General features: G+C 33.3%; 1 protein-coding gene and 1 long non-coding RNA gene across 2 annotated transcripts; one reads left to right on the top strand and one right to left on the bottom strand.

Moving 5' to 3' along the window:
- Positions 1-5105: 5105 nt before the first annotated feature.
- On the bottom strand, positions 5106-10001 carry LOC132285238 (VAN3-binding protein). The gene is made up of 9 exons (XM_059787408.1): positions 9736-10001; positions 9340-9614; positions 9171-9233; positions 8184-8252; positions 7728-8103; positions 7157-7321; positions 6985-7034; positions 6654-6711; positions 5106-6569 (listed from the first exon to the last, which is right to left on the bottom strand). Coding segments are annotated over exons 1-9 (1248 nt in total). The 5' UTR covers positions 9737-10001; the 3' UTR covers positions 5106-6378.
- A 2711-nt stretch (positions 10002-12712) lies between these two features.
- LOC132285299 (uncharacterized) lies at positions 12713-13920 on the top strand. The gene is made up of 2 exons (XR_009472501.1): positions 12713-12973; positions 13676-13920. It is a non-coding gene; the product is annotated as an uncharacterized LOC132285299 (long non-coding RNA).
- The last annotated feature ends 6438 nt before the right edge of the window (positions 13921-20358 follow it).

Genomic DNA, 20358 nt, shown 5'->3' with positions numbered 1-20358 from the left:
ATTTTGCAAATAACCCCCAGAACTACAAAAAACCCCCCTTGAACTTTCAATTTGTTGCAATTTACCCACTCAGGCCACCAGAAAAGAAAAAAGACGAAGCTACCCTTCTTATAAAATGACACAGTTTGCTTATAATATCAATTTCACTTAATTTATAAAAATAAAACGACGTAATTTGCTTATAAAACCCTTTCACCTGTATACACACACACACATATATACATATATATATGTATGCACTGTTCATCTTCTTCGCAAGGTTAAAGTCCTGTAGCACAACGTATTGCAACCCAATCACAACGTATTGCAACCCAATCACAAAACCCACAACCGAAGGCAACGCCGAGTTCATCATCGCCGAGTTCACCGCCAGCCCTTCCCCGCCGGATCCATCACAGCTGCTGTTCTCGGCTGCTATTCCATCCCAATTCTACTAATAACATTCGCTATACTACTAGCAATTCAGATCACCTCGCGCAATCATCCCTCTTCAAGATTTAGTACCCTCTCTATTAGATACACATAAATCTCCTCCATTAGGATCCTCTTCGGCTCCTACTCCTTACTTGTCTCCTTTTTGAGATCAACTGAAGTCGTGTTGGTCCCGATATGCGGTGACCTATCACGTACACCTAAATCCTTCCTCGGCTTATACTTTTAAAGTAACGCCAAACGAACCTAAACCGTCAATCCTTAACTCTGCCTTCTGGCAACGAAATCGATAACATACTCCTCTACTCCTTTGGGTCTTTATTGCTTTCGCCTTGAACCCATCCTTTTTCTAGTGCCAACCATTCTATGACTACAGAATATAATTGACATCAGCTCTTTCTAACAAACTGTAAATAAAATACAACGAATCCTAATATGGGCTCTAAGTTTTAAGAGACGCAACGCGGAAGTCACATAACGAAAGACACTCCTAAGAACACTTGAACCTGGAGTGCTCTGATACTAACTGTGATACCCCCGGATTTCCGAATGCGGGTTGGCCAGGCCCACGCCCGAATACCCGAGGATATCAAAACAAATTGATAATAAACGAACACAGAGTACAAAAGAATAAAGAAGAATAAATAAAATGCTGACAAGAAACTAAAATGATAATCTAATAATAAACCTCAGAATATATTTCCATTAATTAATAAACTCTTCTGATACAACTGATCCTCCAAAATACAACTCGGAAATCTATACTGTGTGGACCCCTAGAAAATCCAAACTAAACAAATGACGGCAATAACTGTCTAAATCAGGAAACTGAATCATAAAGGAACTCCTATGTTGCATCGGAAGAATGAAGTAAACTGATCCCCGCTCAGCACGAACAACCTCTACTCTTGATGAACACCTGAAAAATAATGGTGGGTCAGGCCCACAAACAAGTTCTACTCTACTACAGTCCAAGCAGAGATCCGATACATGTATACATCCTAGTCAATCCAACAGTAACTAGTAGTCCGTATATATATATATACACACACTAAAGGAACTTCACTAGACTATAGGGTTGTCTGAACCTGAATAATAGGCAACATGCAAAACACACATATAGTGGGCATGAGTACCTAGACCTACCAGGGTACACAACTACATTATATCTAGCTACACATCCCTGGCGATATACGCGCCCGAACCATTGATCCTGAGACTCAAGTTCATATCATGGCACCATACTTATATATATATAATGTAGTAACCATCCTATCCAGTATAAATTAATCCTCCATAAGTCATTCAACTTGTTCAGCTGACCTGACTTGAATATAAGTAGGACTTAACATTTTAGTTAATCCATTCCCTTATATAATAAATTAATCATCCATAAGTCATTCAACTTGTTCAGCTGACCTGACTTAAATATAAGTAAGACTTAACATTTTAGTTAATCCATTCCCTTATATAAAATAAGTAGGACTTAACTAATAAGTTAATCCATCCCTAGAATGCCACCGTCCCATACCGGTGCATTAAACCACACAATCCAACAATTGATGTAACAATTAAGGAAATACATCAAACATTCCATAAATAACTATGATAATATGATATCAAGTTATCACAAAATAAGAATGACTTATTATTTATTTAAGCTTCCTATAACATATGTCCTACATAAACTAAATCTTATACATATGATGATATTTTATTATATCGTCAAATAAACATTCTCCATATCCAATTCATCCTACACATTTAATCTCAATTGGTAAAACATATTAAAAGATTAAATCCATTCGTTTGTTTAAAACATTCAAATAGCAAGCATCATTATGATTGAGTCTATTTAAATTTATTTAAACCCAAACCTAGTTCCTATTTAATGTTCAGGAATCTTAAGCATGTTTCTACGTTTCGTCATTCCACAGATATGAAAAATATATAATTTAAACATGTAAAAATTCACACCGAAAATCCAATCAAAGTCATGCATTTATCAATTCATAACACAAGAACAGATAAGAACCAATTTCATAAAACCTGTGTTCTAACCCAATTAAACATGCATAATTATTTAATTTTATGTGTTTAATAAATTCTGGAATTTCCTAGGCATGTACAGAAACACGAATCAAAGGGAAAGAGATAGAAGAAGAACTTGCCTTAAACTTTCGAATCGAAAGTTAAACTTCTTCTTCCTTGATCTTCTCTCTATAAGGTTTTTTTCCTCATTCCTTCCTTTTCCTCCTTCCCTCTCTAACACTATCTCTCCAGTATATATCACGTGAATATTTCTAACCCCCTTTTACAACCTATAGCTATATATTTATAGGCTAAATAAAATAACCCTAACCCTTTTCCCAATCCAAGTCAATTAAAAAAAATGAAAATAAAAATATAAAAAAAGTAAGCAAAATATGTTACGTATATAATTTATGTATATGTTTATTAAATAAATAAATTATACACATTTCATTATTTATTAATGGATTATCCAATAATACTTAAGTTACCATAATATTATAAAGTAACTTAAAACATAACACGTATCAAATCTATGTATATTTTTATTATTTAAATATAAAACATATACTTCAGATTAAATATTACTACCCAAGTTACCATAAAAATAATTAATAAATTACTTTCCTTTTTATATATGTATATAATATATATCTATATATATACATACATTATCCACGGGTAATAATCCATACACATCCAACCTCCTATCCAAGTAGTCCATGGGACCCAATTGGTTGGCCCATTACTACTAACCATAACCATAAAAGAAAAATAAAATAAAATAATAAAAGAAAAGAAAATATTTAATTTACAATTAAAACAAATAAATAAATACTGAGACTATCCTTTTAAAATTAGGGGTATTACACATAATCACTTCAATTCAGTACTAGAAAGTGACATCGCTCTAACCCCTGTTCTCAGCATACATTTTCTCGAGAAAATCACACAGCAAATAGAAGAGAAATTATATACAGTGAAAGAGAAGAGGTTAGACATAGATTCAAGAGAGTGTGCTGGAGAAGAAGAAGAAAATAGTATAATCGCAACGGGGTGTCGATTTGCCAAGAGCCCTCACGGACTCTAATTGCCTTATATTTCTTCGACTTCCCCTCTTCGTCTCTATCTCTCTCTCTCTGTGATTATATTATCTTCTTTTAGTTATATTAAAACAAATTATATTACAATCTGATTGGTGGCATTTTGATTGGAGGTGTCAAAAAATAATAATTATACAATGTGATTAGGTGAGTTGTCACTTTTGATTGGCCCTTGAGATTGCTACCTTCCACATAATTGACTTAAGTTTATAACTTCCAAAACGACGTTGTTTTTAATGAGGGTAAAATTGTCTTTTTATTTTTTTGGTGACGGATTGTCCTCAACTGTAACAAATTAATAGTTCAGGGGGTTAATTGTAATAGGCCAATAGTTCAAGGGGTTTTTTTCATTTTACCCATATAATATTATATATATATATATATATATATATAATATAGCTATGTTATTTTTTATAAATAAAAAAAATTGGCCCCCATGCTATTGTATCACACTATTTTGATTAATAGAAAATATAAACATAATTCAATGACAAGAGGGTATCATAGTCTTTTTATGCGAACATGAGAGTATTTACACCAAATTGATAGTATATGGGGATTTTATACCACATACAGACATTTTTACACTATATCAATAGTAGAGGGATTCTTTGTACTTAACCATATTAGAAAGGGTAAAGTGCAAAAAACTCCCCTGAACTATGAGGGTTTTGCAACTAATCCCCAGAACTACAAAAAAAACCCCATTGAACTTTCAATTTGTTGCAATTTACCCACTCAGGCCACCAAAAAAGAAAAGAGACGAAGCTACCCTTCTTATAAAACGACACAGTTTGCTTATAATATCAATTTCACTTAATTTATAAAAATAAAACGACTTAATTTGCTTATAAAACCCTTTCACCTGTACACACACACACATATATACATATATATATGTATGCACTGTTCATCTTCTTCGCAAGGTTAAAGTCCTGTAGCACAACGTATTGTAACCCAATCACAACGTATTGCAACCCAATCACAAAACCCACAACCGAAGGCAACGCCGAGTTCATCATCGCCGAGTTCACCGCCAGCCCTTCCCCGCCGGATCCATCACAGCCGCTGTTCTCGGCTGCTGTTCCATCCCGCCAAGCACCGCCACAAGCCAAGAAAGATTTTATTAACAGTGCTTTAATTAACAAAGATTTCAGTTTCGACAAGAAGTTTTTGACCATCACCGACCAAACCGGCAAGGCAGATAAGGTTTCAGAGACCATTACCAGTGAGCTTCAGTTCCGCGGCGGCATCCCCCTCCAGAAATTGACCCACCGCTCCTTCCAGGAACCGACCCAGCACTGGTCTGGCCTCCGTTCCTTTCCTCTCCTTAATGACGATGGCTTCGCCCAAATCAGCCTCCATCCTTGGAGATCTATCCCCTCCTCCAATCTCAACCCTCGTCGCCGCACCACCACTAGATCCTCTCCTCCTCCCTCAATCCCTGTCACGGCCACTACAACAGCACCACCACCTCCATACAAAAAAATTTCCCAATTTCAGATTTAGTGCTTGTATATATGTGTTTATATATATATATATATATATATATAACTTCGGGCATAGAAACGGTTTGGTCGGTGATGCACTGATGGTCATAAGCTTTTGGGTTTGGTCGGTGATGGTCAAAAGCTTCTCGCCGAAACTAGAATCTTTGTTTCGGTGACGCACCTACCAACCCAAGATGATATAACTAGAAAAGTACGACTGAGAATTTTTCCGGATGGTCGATCATTGATGCACTCCGATTGGCTTGGTTGCTGAATCTCTTTGTTGAGTTCCTCAAGCTCTCTGTATTTTCTGATATATCAAGCAGCCCACAATATATAATTTTCTCTCTCTCTCTCTCTCTCTCTCTCTCTCTCTCTCTATATATATATATATATATATATATATATATATATGTTTCTATGCCCGAATCAATGACCGGAATTTGTTTGGCCGGGTCTCGCCAGATACCTAGTCGGCGCCGTTTCTGGGTTCGTCGGCAGCAAAACAGACCAAATCACGAGGTTAAAGCCATGTTTGGCTTTGTTGACTGGGATGGGATATTGGAGTTAAATTGTTAGAAATTAAGGGCACTCATGTCTTTTCATGCTTCTAAGGGCAATATGGTATTTTTAAAAAAATCAACTAAATTTGACAGCCAATTCTCACTGAACCTTGGCTGGATGGGGGTGATCTGCAACTTTTTTGTATAGTTCAGGGGGTTTTCTGCAATTTTGGTAATTCAGGGGGTTAGTTACAAATTTCTCCAAAATTCAGGGGGGTTTTTTGCATTTTATCCTATTATAAGTTATAAGAAAGTATTAATTATTATAGTGAGATGAAGGATTCTACAACATTGAAAAATATGTAAAAATTTAGTAGATTGCAGAAGATTAGAGAATGATAAATAATAGATATTTAGGTGTACAGTTTTCGAAATTAAATATTAAGCATTAATTGTAATACATTTTAGGTTGTCTATATATAACTATTAGTGTCATTTGTAACCAGGTGAAAGAAGAGTGACTATTGTAATAATTTCAGAAAGAGTGACCAATGTAATAAATACTATTGTAAGTTCGTATGGTATTCATTAGTATATTGTTCGCGAATTTATTGAATAGGCACAAAGTTAATTGATAATGGCTGCTTATCTTATTTTCAGATACTTCAAAACTAAATTCATTAGGAATTATAGAATTTTGTGTATAGAAAAATCTTGCTTTATGTTGGATTAATTCTTAGAAAAGCTAGAGATACAAATCACTTGCCATGCTCATTTGTATTTAACAACTTCTATTTATTTCTTTCTATTAAAATCATATTATGTTGGTCTGCAGTTGAGCATATGTTGAATTCCCACCACCCACATCTCCTTCTCATCTTTGCTTCTGCATTCGAATTCAATTATCCTGTCAGCTGTTTTTATGCCAAAGTAAGCCCTCTCCTCATTGCTTTCTTCCCTCTCTCTTCCACTCCATGCTGGGATGTCACAGTAGATTCCATACACCAAAACTGCAGTGACAACATACCTTAATTCAGATGCCAAAAGCAGAGTATAACAATGTCACATGCTATAGTGTGTGGACTTTTGCTTACATTTTTTTTTCTTTGTGAATGCCCCTGCCATGTGCTTACTCTTCATTTTAGCTACCACCTGTGTTTCATCCCACTTTCCATTAAATCTCGATACGAACAAGACATAAAATAGGTTTATGCCATTACGGGGTTGATCTGGGGAGGGTCAGATTCACTGTGACCTCCCGTTCACAATGGAACAACCTTAGTGTTGTGCCAAGGCCCACCCTCACCAAAAGAAGACATGAGTAGTTCAAATTTACCACTACAATTATGAAGTAAATCATTTGCTACTTGAATTTGATCAATGAATTTAGCTAGTATTTATTTATTTTTTATTTTTACTAGTTACCTGCCAATTTGAATTTATGTTGAAGGAGACTTGCTTCCAGTGGAGAGCTCCTGCCATTAACATTCAAAAGATAGTGAATGCCACAGTTATATCAACTACAATGCTAGTGTAGTTTCATTGCTGCACGTACAATGGATTTTTCTTCTATCCTATAATTCTCATGTTAAATTACCTTTTCTCGTTCGCTTGAGAAGTTCCCCACCTTTAGAAACAAAGTTCAATGCTGTTGTCACACTTGATTCTTTGCCTTCTTCAACCTGTTCCTCAGCCAGAGCAATGGATGTAGTTCCATACCCCTTTTGCAGCCTAGCTCTTAGTGTGGCAGCCCCTCTCAAGGCTACATTAGTAGTAATTATCATATTTAAAGTAATTGCGGTGTAATATTGAAATATTAAATTATTAATTCATTAACCTTAATTTTATGAATTAATTCAGAAATTGATGTTCATTTCTAAGTAGGTAAGGAGACATTTTCATTTGAATGTTGTTAACTTGATCCTACTAAATTATAGTCCAACCCCATATATCAACCAAAAATTTTTTTTTTCAAAAAAGTTGAATTCTTAAATCAATTATGTTTGATCCATGTGGTGTTTGATTAAGTTGCACTCTATAATCTAGCTTACCCAAAATAAAGTTGCAGCCTATACAATCTACTAGAAGATGACAAAGAACAATAGTGTTCTTGAATTAATTCAATCAAATTTTAGACTTAATATGTCAATAGAAGTTGGAGATGATACCAGTAGCTGCGCCAGCTGTTAGGGTCATGATATCGCCATTAGTCCTTGCGTTAATCGCAGAACTGACAACCGATAAGATTTGGTCATGATCAGCCCCCATGTCCTCTGCAATGTCAATGCAGTGGGAGGCTACAATAGCTGCCGCAGATGCAATTGCAGCAGTTGTCTTGGAAGGTGCCTTGTTTTGGACAGTTGAGTACTTTTCGGGAGATGTTGCCGATGAGGCAGCCAGAGCCGCCACAGCAGCAGCAACACCGGCCACAGACACCGCCGCGTGCAGTTGGGCATTGTGAGTTCTGAGCTCCTGCTTCTTCCTCTCCTTTTGATCTTTTATCCATCTACCAATAGTCTTTCCTCTCATGATGTTCCTGTAAAGCTGGAGGAACAATTAACAATTAATGACCAAGATTATCGCGATGATAACCGTGATTATGATCAGGTTAAATAAATAATTACCCCATTTTTGAGCAATTGTTGACTAGACAGGAAATCAGGGTTGAGAGCTTGATGAAGTAAAAACAATTCCTGCACAGATTTGAATTGTCGTTAGACATAATCAAGGATAAAGCCTTCACATTTAGGTTACATATGCTTCCATTTGTGGATAGATAAAATATTAATTTATTTTAGAGCTAGTTCAGTGAACGAGACTCTTGACATTGCAGGATTTGAGAAGAGTTTGACGTAGGATAATTTTACTATTTTTAGAAATTAGCTCGATAATCATTTGAATATCAGAGGATTTACCTCTGACATGACTATATACCTAGAAACTCTACAATTACGCTAATTAGTTATATTCTAGCTTCAAATTCTAAGCTGCACTGAACAAAAAGAGCTGCTTCATGTTTACTACTGATTTTGCACAATTATTACTTGACACCAACTTTTTTTGTGGCTGTATTACTAAAGTTGTTCTCACATCATTTGTTAGATTACAACCAAATTCTTTGTTTGGTATGGCAAAAACCACCCTATAAATGATTTGTTTACAAAAGCCTTATCAATTAGATTTAAATTGTCCTTGAGCACGTGTGCTCTTGAACAAAATTATTACATATAAATCTATTATGTACGTATATGTGTTCCAAAAGTGTGATGAATGACTCTGAACTACTCGATTCAGACCTTAATTCTCAGTGCCATACATGCCATGAGAAAAGATAATGTTTGTCACAAAGTCATTCTAAATTATTCCCCAAAATTAAATGGATATATATATATATATATATATATATATATATATATATATATAATAGCCTTAATAGACAACAATAATAGCCAAGCAAAGACATACATATAACATATGCAGTTATAATAGCCAAGCAAAGACATAAATATATACATATGCATTTTTAATATGTATATGTGTGTGTGTGTGTGTGTGTGTATATAGAGAGAGAGAGAGAGAGAGAGAGAGAGAGGCCGGACACATAGAAATACCTTTTCATCACTTCCTCTAGGAGATATTGGAGGACTATCTGCACTTGGTAACATTTGGAATTGCTGTAATACAAATTATGAGGGAAAAAAAAACACACACACACACCTTAGCAGCATGACCTAGTCAATATGATCAACTTTGAAAATCTTTTGTTGGGACTATTCTTACAGTTTCATTAGATACTGCAGAGCGTGCAGGGGTTGCTTCAGGAATAACAGAATACAAAGGTGGCTTCCCAACATGTTTTGATGCAATTTGTGCGGGGGGAAGAATTTTGGAGAGCTGCATGGCTGAAAGACTCCATGACCTTGCAAGGAACTCCACGGACTCCGTTGAAGATTCGGGTTGGAGACATGTCGTTGGAAGCCAGATCGCCGGACGGTCTTCCTCAATGTTTTTCAGCTGATTCATTGAGCATTTGGAGCCACATGAGCTTGATGACACTGCAACAATAATACAAAGTGAAATTTAGTTAACATTTTTTCTTTTCTTTTATTTATTTATTTATTTTTTTGTGTGTGTGTTCAAATATAGTTCATAACCTTGTAGGCCTCTAATACTTACTTTCAATGAAGAAAAGGAAGTGCTAGTTTGTGATGGGATTGGTAGTTTGCTAGTATGAAATCTAGCTAGTTAACATTTGTGTGTGTGTGGTGTTCAAATAATTCTTGCTTTGCGTGAGTGTTACTTCACTTGGTTAATATGGAGGATGAGCATGAATGCAACTTCTAGTGCTAACTTAGGTAAGCAGAAAGTTTAAGAAGATGGCAATCAAGAAGAGGAAGTAATAGTTTGATTCTTTAACATATGGTTGTGCATTTAAGTAAAAGTGTCACAAGTGACTAAAATGAAACAAAAGCAAGTGGAGATAAAAATATTTTAATTAATACCATTTGAAAGGTGTCCCCATATTAAAGTTCAATCAACTTTGTCTCCAACTAACAAATTCTTCTTTTGTTTTTGCACTCTTTCAACCTTTGTGCTTTGTACATAAAGAGCTAAAGACCATTTTCTGAGAGGGGGATATCATCATGACTAGGGTTTCCTTTGTCACCATTATCATTGTCTAAAGTAATCAAGACTGGACTAGGGCCCCTTCAGCAACTTTTACACACACACTCACACACACATGCACATGACTCCTCTTGACAGTAATCAAGCATTACTCTAGGAATATATCTTTAGAAGAAATCGTGTTTGACTGCTAAGTGTTGTTGCCTCTTGATTTTTGGAATCTCTCAGTTAAGATCCAATTTTATGTCTTCTTGAGTTGTCCCACTGGCCATTATGATCGTAAAAGGAAAAGGGTTAAGAACAGGAACAGAAGGATATGATCCCAAATTTTTACTGCATTTTATCTTGTTTTTAGGTTTATTTTTATAGAATGAGGTGCACATCAGTACTATATTATCCATAAACCTTGACCCCTTTAAAAGAATACTGTACGAGGATAGTATAGTCAAAATTTAAAATCAAAATTTATAGTATACCGCGTGCTTTGTGTTCTCTTTCTTTTGATCATTTTTAATATAAAGGGTAAAGTATAAAAAAAATCCCTGCCATATGCACGATGTGCAAATAACCCTAGCGTTCGAAAAAAAAAAAAAAAAAAAAAAAAAAAAAAAAAAACACCCTGGGTATTTTTAAAATTGAGCAAATAATGATAACTTTTTAATTTAAAGACTGAAATATCTAAAATTCCCTAGACAAAATAAAATATATATATATAAAATAAAAATAAAAACACTGATTTCAAAATTTTGGCAATTTGGGATTTTTACAAAAAATTTAGAATTTTTGGGATTTTTATAAGAGATTGAAGACTACAATTAAAAAAAAAATTTTAAATATGAGTAACTTGATGATAGTATATATTATCCAACATTACTCTTTATTTTTATAAAAATCCTGCAAACGAATACGAGAGCACTTACTTGGAGAGCCGTGTGCTCTACCAATTAGGCCATGGTAATGCCCTAATTCAAACTTTCTTACAAAACCAACTTTTAAAACAAAATGGAATTCTGTAAAAAAAAAAATGGAATTTAAGCTTTCTATATAATTTCTAATCAAACCAATACTCAATGACAAAAAAAAATTTGTCTTTGCTTCGGTGTTAATTTTCTGTTGAATATTTAATTAGACCACTAATTTAGTTATAATATAAATCATGCAATGTGTTCATTAATGGGTGAACTTCACATAAACACCATGGTCATTGGTCACTATAGGCAGGTCAAAAAGGCAAATTCCATACTATTGAGGTCTCACAATTAATCAAACCCCAAGCTAGCCAGGACCCATATGACCCTGTCTATTGTCTTCTCAAACAGGCCATTGATTAAAACTTTAGATAAAAAAAAGTCATTTTGTTCAATTGAAAAAACAGTAAGATTTCTAACTTCAAGGCACGCACTCACTCACTCACAAAGCAATGGATCTCTAACTTCCAAAAAAATAAAGCAATGGTTCTATCTCTCATTTTATTCGCTCTTTCATCATTGAATTAAGTGTAATCATGTCTTAGTAAAAAAAATGGTGCACCAATCTTTTTGAGGTCCCATGACCCACTTCTCACATTCAGTCATTATATTTGTTTGAATACTGGTGAAGGAAAGAAAAGTAGAGCATCTATCAAAGAAGAGAGAGGAAATGAAAGAATAATGTTAAAGTTTTATCCTCTTTAGCTACTGAATAATGGTAATAACTTTATGATGGAAATTCTTTCCTCAAATTTTGAAGGTAGGAGTTTGAATTACTGAATGTTTGGTCCCTTTCATTTTTTTTTTTTTTTTGGGTCATATTTTAATTTGTGTGAAAATGACAAGTTTTGAAAAGTTGTGCAATCATTTTTGTCAAAAACTAATAACATACATTGCTATTGAATTTTTGAAAAGAGAAAAGAGAAAATGTATTTGATATTTTTCTTTTTTTTTTTTTTGAGGCAATATCCGCACTCCATTTTTCTACAATTCCACTCCACTTACCTTTTTCTTTTAAAGAAAATAACAAAAAAGTCATTAAATTCATTAATGCATTATTCTTTATTTTATAATGTCTAACTATTCTTTATACAATTTTAACTTTTCACCGATAATTTATTCCGCAAAGTTAACTTTTTTTTCAGCTGTGACGCTTCTGATTTTTCCTATATTCCAATTTCGGAGATTTTTCGATTTTTCAGATTATTTATTTTCTTCACCTCGTTTTGCATGCCAGACACCGTGAGGTGTGCCAGGTGAGTTCCGAGAATTGAGCGGAGCATTTCTTTGAATTTAGGCTCTTAGAAATGTATTGTTAATCATTTTGGCATTTTTCAATTTTTCGAGCTGGTAGGTCCCGGGCGGGACTAGCAACCGAATTTGTAGTGTTTGAAAATCATTTTTCGGGACTGTTGCATGTCATACATTATTAATTGATGTGTATTTATGTGGTTATGTGTTTAAATAAGTGGTTATGATGTGTTTAATATGTGTGTGTGTGTGTGTGTGTGTGTATAATGGTGACAAAAGAGATATTTTACATTTGGTGGGCCCCACATGTATTTGATCATTGTAATGACTATTTGGTCCTTACATGACCATTAGTTCACCTTCTTCCTGCGTCGTTCTCTTTCTCTCTCTGCATTTTCTTTTTCTTTTTTCAATTTCAAGCTAAGATCTACACAATTTCATTGGGAATTTGACTTTGTCACTGAAGGCAAAGTTAACGAGCACGACGAGAGCTTCGATTTGATTAGAGCAAAGTTGAATTTGTGTGGTTTTGGCGCATTTCGAATTTAGGGCTTTTTCTTCAAATCAAGGTAGAGTTGTCTAGTTGTCAAATCCCTTGATGTTGGTAGTTAATTGGATGTTTTCTCCCTTCTCTAGCATGTCAATTTGATGTTTAATCGGATGATTTGGTTTTAGGGTTTTGAGTTATGCATGAGCTTTGTCAATTACTATGTTCAATGTGAATATATGTTTAGCTTATATATAAATTACAAATGACAATTTATTGAGTTATTATATGATGGACTACACTATTCTCTTTATATGGTTGTTGTGAGGTTATTGATTATTCACTTGTTAGATGATATTAAAATGCTCAAAGCATGCTATAATTGTTAATTGATCTTGTTGTGACTATAGAATTGTTTATTGTGTTATGGAAGCATACTGAGTAGTGAATGGTTGTGTTTGAAGCATTTTTCATATGCATGGCATAAGGGTGTTTATGGGCTTGAAAGTTGTGCGGATGCACAAGGGTGTGGATGTGATGAGTGGATGTGCGAGGGTGTGGGTGTGGGTGTGACATATGGTTGCATTGGGCATTTTATGCATTGTCTTGTGTATGGATAATATGATGATTATTGGAAAATGGAAGTGTTGTACATGAGTGCATGATTCCTTACTCTTTTTCTTATTCATTGTATGTAAAACATGTAATTAGTTATCTTACTTGAGGAGATGCCACTTAGACAATCTCTACTGAGCCGTTGTGCTCACTCCTCTACATTTTTCAGGTTATGGGGAAGAGTTGGTAAATGTTGATCCTCCACTGGCATGGATGGGAATAGAAGGACTTCTTCTTAACCATTTTGTATTATGATGTATACTTTGTAAAGTCCAGGCAAATTTTAGGTAATGGCCTTATAGTCGTGACCTTGATAATGTAACCTTATTCTTTGAACATTCAAAACATGTATTTTAGAATATGTATAATGATGTAATTTAATCCCGCTATGATAAATGGATGTTATTTTGTCAATGTATACATGTTTATAGTTGTTTGGGGCAGTGTTTGATCCTATTAAGGGTTTCATTTGTTAACCATATAATATCAAGTTGTTTGGGCACTCAAACAGTGAGCAAAATGCATTTCTGGGCCATTTCGGTCGACTGGTATCTTTTGGGACCAAAACCAGTAGCTTGGGAAACTCCAGAGCCACAATCGGACAATCGGTGAGTCATTTCGGTCGACCGTTATAGCCAGCAGGGTCTGCTGAAATAAAATAGAGACAGTTTTGAACCCCCGACTTTAAACGATCATATCCTACTCATTTTAACTCCAAATTGGGTCAAATTTGAGTCCATTTTAAAGGTGTTTGAGTCAGTTTTCCAATGATACCAACTAGACTTAAAAATTCTAATCGTAGAGAGAGTTATGCCCTTTTTAGTGTGGGCTACTACGAAAATCTTTGGAACCGAAGGGAGCAATTGTAGAAATCCTCATTCTTATGTCTAGGACCTTGCGACATGGGTTCAAATGACCATTATGACTTATTTTGACCTATTATGACTCATTTAGAGTCATATCATTTATTTTCATGCCTTAGTTGATCATTTTACCCTTGAGCGTTCTCGGGTTCGGGTAAGGATTCGGACCTCCGGGTTCGGGCCATTACATTAGCTCTGTCAAAAGAGATAACTATTTTTTTGGTAAATTTTAATGGATCCCATCAAAAGAAATAATTTATTCAATATAAATAAACTTTTTGTTATAATTAAAAGAGCTAATTTATTCATTAGAGATTTTTTTTAATCCTCTTTTTTCATAATTTTTTTTTTAGCTTGACAAAATAGATAATTTCTTCAATAAATATATTTTTTTGGGGTTTTTTTTTCCTATCAAAAGAAATAATTTTTTTTAATGTTTACTTCCTTTCTTTTTTTTCTTTTTTTCTTTTTTTGGTCCAGTGAGGCAATTTATTGAACATAATATATATATATATATATATATATATATTTTTTGGTCTTGTGAAAAAAAAAAAAAAAAAAAAAAAATCACTTTTTTTTTTTTTATCTTGTCAAAAGAGACCTAAAATATTAAAGATAGAGATGAGGAGAGAAAATATAAAAGGGTAGTTCTGTCAAAAGTAGTGCAGACGCAAAAAAGTGGAATGCGAATATCACCTGTTTTTTTTTTCTTTTTAAATTAACTATTTTATTTACTATTCGAGTATAATTGAAAAATAATAAATAACACTTTTAATTTTACTATTTGAGTATAATAAAATATATTTTTAATTTTATTTACTATTTGAGTATAATTAAAAATAATAATAATAAAATAACTTTTTAAATTTTACTATTTGAATATAATAAAATATTTTTTAATTTATTTATTATTTGAGTATAATTAAAAAATAATAAAATAATAGTTTATAATCATAACCCCTTAATTCTTGCTGAATTTAATTGAATGTAAATTTGGAGGAGATACATCAAATCACAATTTTTAAATATTTTTTTTTAAAAAAAAAAAGATCACAAAAATGAAGAAATTCTGAATATGATATGGTATACAGCGGTGGAGTCAGGATTTGAAAGTGGGGGGACTAAAGAAAAAATTCAAGCAAAGAATTTACTGGGAAAAAAAAATTTCAAGCAGAGAAGATAATTTATTGAGAGAAAAATTTATTACTTCTTAGAAATCCAAATATGAAAAAACCCACATCCAACATGATTCAATAAAAACAAACAAAATGTAACCTAAAGTAAAGAAACCGATATCCAAAATTTTTAGACAATAATTCAAAAAAATAAAAAAATAAAATACCCAATTACCAAATATCATTATAAACAGAATGTTGAAGTTATTTTTATTTATTTTTTTTTTTTTAAAAAAAAAAGGATTAAAAACTGTAAAGGGGTTTTTTTTTTTTTTTTTTTTGGTAAATAAAAACTTAAAAATGGTTTTTATTTTGCTTGAAATTACGCTGAATAGTTTGGTCTTCTTCATGGATCAGCTTTGGTTTGTTGGGCTAGTGGGCTGGGCCATTTATCATGGATTGAAAACTTGGGCTGGGCTATACTGATAGAACATAGTAATAGTAATTTTTTTTTTGAGACCTGGGCTACAGCTCAGGTTAGTCCACGAAAGGCTCCGCTCCTGATGGTATATATGATTTTTTACTTTCGAAGTGTATATACAAGTTTACTAACCCAGTCCAGTATGTTTGTTGACTGTGCCTATAGTCGCATCTATTTTATATACGTAGTGATTATTATTGTCACAAATGAGGCAACTCTCAAATTTGGTTGCGCTTATAGGTTCTATAAATTATTATAGAAGCTTATAGGTTCTATAAATTATTATAGAATCTCAATTACTATTGTAAGTGAATCTTATTACAATAAACTATGATCACTCATACATGTAATTTTTGCTTTCATTACTTTTTACGGTTGAGAAGTAACAATTGTCGATCTCCTCTCATAAATTAATCACTTTAAAATGTAATATGTATGTTGTTAATTAATTTACTGATAAATGTCATATATATACACACACACACAAACCTATGACTAGTGGAAAAAGGTAATAGGAATCATAGCAGATGATTCATTTGATCCGAGACAAGGTGTAGCAGAAGCGATGGGAAAAGCACTTGGCTTCGAACCAGGATTTGTGTGCAACATTGACGAGTGAGGGAACATGCAGCTCCAAGTAATTTACGTGTGTACAGACAAGACAGGGACTTGTACTGAATTTTTCAAGTTACCTGAATTCTGAGGTCTTAAATATATTAGAGCACCTACCACCAGGGACGGACTTAAGAAAAAGTCGGGGACAATTGTCCCCCGAAATATATATTTTTTTAGTATTAAATTTTATTTTTTATAATAAATTAAATTATTTAGTTGTAAATTTAATACTTGCCCCCTGAAATAATTTTTTTAGTATTAAATTTTTATTTTTTTATAATAAATTAAATTATTTAGTTGTAAATTTAATACTTACCCCCCTAGAGTTAAAACAAAAAAGTATTGTTGCCCCTTCCCTCTTCTAATGCGTCTTTTGACTTGACTTTTTTAGAACCTTAGCAAAAATAGATCTGCAAACACACACAGATATATTAAAAACAAAGCCAACAAGGGTGAAGCCACAAATGGCAAATACCTTTTGACTTTTTGAGAACTAGTAAAATTAGATCCGCAAACTATTCCACCGAGAGAAAATCGAAAACTGAATTATATATCCAAGAAACTAAAAACTGGAAGTGGGGTTGAGAAAATCGGGGCTCTATTGAAAAGTGAAGCCGCAAATGGCAAATTTTGACTTTTTGAGAACTAGCAAAATTAGATCTGCAAACTATTCCACCGAGAGAAAATCGGAAACTGAATTATATATATTGAAAACTAAAAACTGGAAGTGGGGTTGACAAAATCGGAGCTCAATTGAAAAGAAGAAGGAGCAGGTTGAGCAGACTTGACTCACGGCGACGCCAGTCGTGCCCCGGTATACACATACTCAAAACTCTTAACTCTATTTATTATTGAATTTATTGTTTATCCTTGAATGATTGAATCCTTTTTTATGGATTAATTTGTTTTTGCTTATTAGAATGGTTTCAATTTTTTTATCTTATTATTGTTAAAGGTCGCCCCCCTCACATAAATTTTTGGATCCGTCCTTGCATACCACCTGTTTTCATATTTGGTCCAACAATGATTTATTTATAATATGGGATTCAATGGCAAATGTTTGTAAATGTTTTCCAAAAATGTTGTCTGTTTTGAAGCAGTTCGTAAATCAAGTTAATTAATGTAAGATGTTATTAAAAAAATGAAGAGTGAGATGCTTTACAAAGTATATCTATCATTCAGATGGACGAATCATTTTGGAATCAAGTAAAAATGTTTGGAAATGAAAGTGAACAAAGTTAGATGAAACAGAAATTAAACAAAACAAGTCTCTTTCAATTGTAATTCAGGATCTCTGGCAATCCCTTTTTGTGTCCAACTGAAGGCTAATGAGCTTGTTCACTGCTCTTGCCCAATTGGGAAAGCCCAAGACTATTGTACCAAGAATGACTACTCCAAAGCCACCTTCAATTTCAATGATTTTGAATATACACTACACAAATTTTTGAGCAAAGACCAAAACTATTGATGAAACATATAGATTGTCTCATTCAAAAGATGATTAGAATGACCTAAAACTCGCTGCTCCAATGAAAACACTAAGTAGCATGGATACGGAGAAGATACAGATATGTCAACACGAACTACAACACCAGACACAGTTGATGATATAAACATAACATAAATTTTCATGTGCGCCAAGTAGCATCCAATGTCTAATCATCTTTTGAATGCAAGGATATAATAGTAATAATATTGATGAATTAAAAATGCAGTTTATGGTTTTGTTTGCTTCAGTATTAATTTTGTGTTGGATTTGATAAGACCAGTAAAGCAATTGTAATATATAAAATTTTAAATCCATGCAATATGTTTATTCATGGGTGAACTACACATAAACTGCATGGTCACTAAATAGGTCAGGACAAGAGAGGACCCATGACCCTATCTCTTGTCTTCTCAGTCGGGCCGTTGAAAAAAGTTTTAGACAAAAAGCCATTTTGTTAGTTTGAAAAATTAATCAAGATTTATTATAACTTCAACATACTCAGTCACAAACCAATTGACATATATATATATAGCTCTTTTTCTTGGCTCTTTAATCATTGCATTAAGTCTAATCATGTCTTAGGGAGGAGAAAGAGAAGAAAAGAAATGGACACTAATAACCCTTTATTGTTGTGTTTGGAAAATATAGGATAGTGCAATTTATATTTTACAAGTATTAATGAAAAAATAATCCTCAGTGTCATAGTTGCGTTGGCAGGAATTCGGAAGTTAAGTTCTTGAGGTTTCACTTTCGAATCGCACTCTTGACTTGAACAGTATGTGTGTTGTGGAGTCGATACACGTATAAAAAGTATTAATGAAAAAATAGAAATCAACTTCTGATTGAAAAAGGCAAAATAAATAATCATTAAGACCTTGTTTGGTTCAGTTTTTGATAATTACAAATTAAAAATTGTACAAAAAATATATTTGGTTGAGAATTTCTTCTTTTCTCTTTCTTTCAAAATTTTTAGCTAAAGAACAACTAAAATGTAATGACCCGGTCATTCTCATTCCTTTCCTTCTTCCTCAAATTTTACGGATGAATTTTTTTCGTTAAAATTTCTTTTCTATGTTCAATTTCTTGTCACTTAGTGTCGTCTCGAGTGCTCGGAAATGGTTTCTGAGACTTTTTTCTTAGGATTGACAACTTCCTTTAAGGACCGAGTCATTTTCACATTTTTCATTTTTCGTCACTATTCACTTTTCTCTTTTCTCGGTTTCCATTTTTCCTTGCATAACCTCACTTGTTGTGCTCGGATTTGATTTCGGTTTTGCATGCATTCATGGTATTTGATTTCCATGACATTGGTATTTTTACTTTTCTTGAAAAACATGTTAGATTAGTACTTTTCTTGTAAAGGGAATAAATGTGTAATTAACCTAAACTTGAGGGGTTTTAGTGTAATTATGCAAAGTAATTATTTTTCATCTTAGGGACCATTTTGCAATTTAATTTGAAAAATATTTTCAAAAAGTACTTGTTTGCAATTTCCGAAAAGTATCACACTTTCATTAGTCCACTTGTTGACATTTGTGTGGAAACACATTGATACCTTGAATGATGGCATGTGAAGGGTGGAGATTCACCCACTTGTTGGCCTAGGATTGGTACACTTGTTGGCATGGATAGTTGACAAATGTAGGTTCAATATTAAGTTTTGGAAGTTTACATAGGATGGTGACAAGTGTAGGCTTGAGATTAAGCTTAGGAATGAACCATAGATTCATGACTAGTGTAGGTTCACCATTTAGTCTTGCATTGTGTGTGTGTGAGAGGTAGTGTAAGAGCACATAGTGAGTGGAGGATTTCTAGCCCTTCCACTCACCATTTTACACTTTATCATTTTCATTTTCACTTGTCTTCAAGAACTATAACCTAGCCACCATTGGAGAAAAGCTTGGTTAATAGTTTTCTTTTTCATTTTGGCCTCCTTCCACTCACTTTAGACATAAAACCTTGGAAGATAAAAGCTTCCTCTCACTCCCCTCTTCATTAACCCTAAACTTGTTTTCCATTTTGAGCTTGGTTGCTTGGATTATAAAGATTCAATTCTCTATTGAGGTAGGGGTGGTTGTATGTTTATCTTCTTTGGGTTTTATATATATTGGATCTTAATATATATTGATTACATGCCTTTTTAAATTCTTGTACTAGCATGTAAATAAAGATTTTATATGCTTGACTTAGGATTTATGGATTAAAGCATGTATGTGACTATTAAATTGTATAGGTAAGCTATTGTCTAATAAATTGCCTAATACTTATGATTCCATTGAAGTTTTATTA

This window comes from Cornus florida, unplaced genomic scaffold (assembly GCF_030987335.1).
Source record: "Cornus florida cultivar Cherokee Brave unplaced genomic scaffold, ASM3098733v1 CherokeeBrave_3.0.0_Hap2_Chr11, whole genome shotgun sequence".
NCBI lineage: Eukaryota > Viridiplantae > Streptophyta > Magnoliopsida > Cornales > Cornaceae > Cornus > Cornus florida.
Note: the sequence above shows the minus strand (reverse complement) of the source record. Positions and strands in the feature narration are given on the sequence as shown.